Genomic DNA, 1123 nt, shown 5'->3' on the forward strand with positions numbered 1-1123 from the left:
AGTGACATTTTCTCATCCTATAGTTCAAGTGGGACACAGTGGTGGTGGCCAAACTCCAGGATCCTTAATACTAAATTAGGGTCCGAGAAGTGCTAACCAATATCATCAAGGGATTATACATGGGTTCCCAGAGTTTTAGTACAAAAGCCCTGACTTGAGAGTCATGCAGCTAGGCCAGGCCCCCAGCCCTGCGCTGACAGTTCTGAGTGCTGGGGAAAAGCAGAGAGGATGCTTATTCAATGTGGTGCATCAGGAGAAGGGACACATAAAGGGGTCCGGTGACTTCTGAAGAAGCAGCCACCATGGTCATCAGTTTGCCTGCCTGCAAGAGCCCACCTCAATCTCAGTGACGGTGGGTCCTCCCTCATAGGAACAGATAAAGGACATTTGTATGCAATTCTGCTCTAATTGCACTTGCCCTCAGGGTCTCAGGGAGGTGACTGAGTATATAGGATGTGGAAAGCTAGCAGTTGGGGGACCCACCCATGTGGCTGTGGGGAAGCCATCACCCATGCTAGACTTCTTTGGGGTCCTCCACACTTCTGTAATCCCTCCCTGTAAGAATGGGAACCCCACAGACTCGCCAGGCGGAGCTTTGGTGGAATTGTTCTTTGGTTTATCACTGGGACCTTAGGAAAGGGGGTAGATGTGATGTGCACTCAGGGTAACATTCTGGTAACACTCCCAAGTCTATCTTGCGGGTCCTGGTTAAGCTTTTAGTTGAGGTGAGGAAGCACTGGAAGGGACTGAGGGTATCAGAATCAGGATGCACTGGTCTCAGCCTCGGTTTGCAGGGTGGCCTGGAAAAATCCTATTGCTTGAAGAGTTAAGCTCGGTCCCATTCGATAACTAGTACTCTTGATGACCTTGTGGGATGATCTGCCTCCCAGAATATGCTGTTCCTAGATTATTAAGTGGCTACAAACTTTGGGCTGTAACTGGGAGACCTGGGGCTGCGGCTGCAGCAGCTTCTGCTTCCTCCCCACATCTCCCCACCCCTCATTCCAGTTGGAGACATAAGAGCTCAGCAAGGTGGGTGCCTGCATTATCTTTGTACCTTAGGTATCACTAGTTCAACACTCCAGGAGTAATATGCCCATGTGCAGAGGCAAAGGGGGGTGTG

At 50.4% G+C, this 1123-nt stretch overlaps 1 protein-coding gene across 1 annotated transcript in view; it reads left to right on the plus strand.

Moving 5' to 3' along the window:
- LOC116104677 (ras GTPase-activating protein 4-like) overlaps nt 1-68 on the plus strand; it is a 36811-nt gene extending 36743 nt beyond the window's left edge. Inside the window, exon 14 of the mRNA XM_031391170.1 lies at nt 24-68. Coding sequence (XP_031247030.1) covers nt 24-68 — 45 coding nt within the window. The remainder of the gene's footprint in view (nt 1-23) is intronic.
- Nucleotides 69-1123: the final 1055 nt, after the last annotated feature.

The sequence above is a fragment of the Mastomys coucha genome, unplaced genomic scaffold (assembly GCF_008632895.1).
Source record: "Mastomys coucha isolate ucsf_1 unplaced genomic scaffold, UCSF_Mcou_1 pScaffold22, whole genome shotgun sequence".
NCBI classification, from domain to species: Eukaryota; Metazoa; Chordata; class Mammalia; order Rodentia; family Muridae; genus Mastomys; species Mastomys coucha.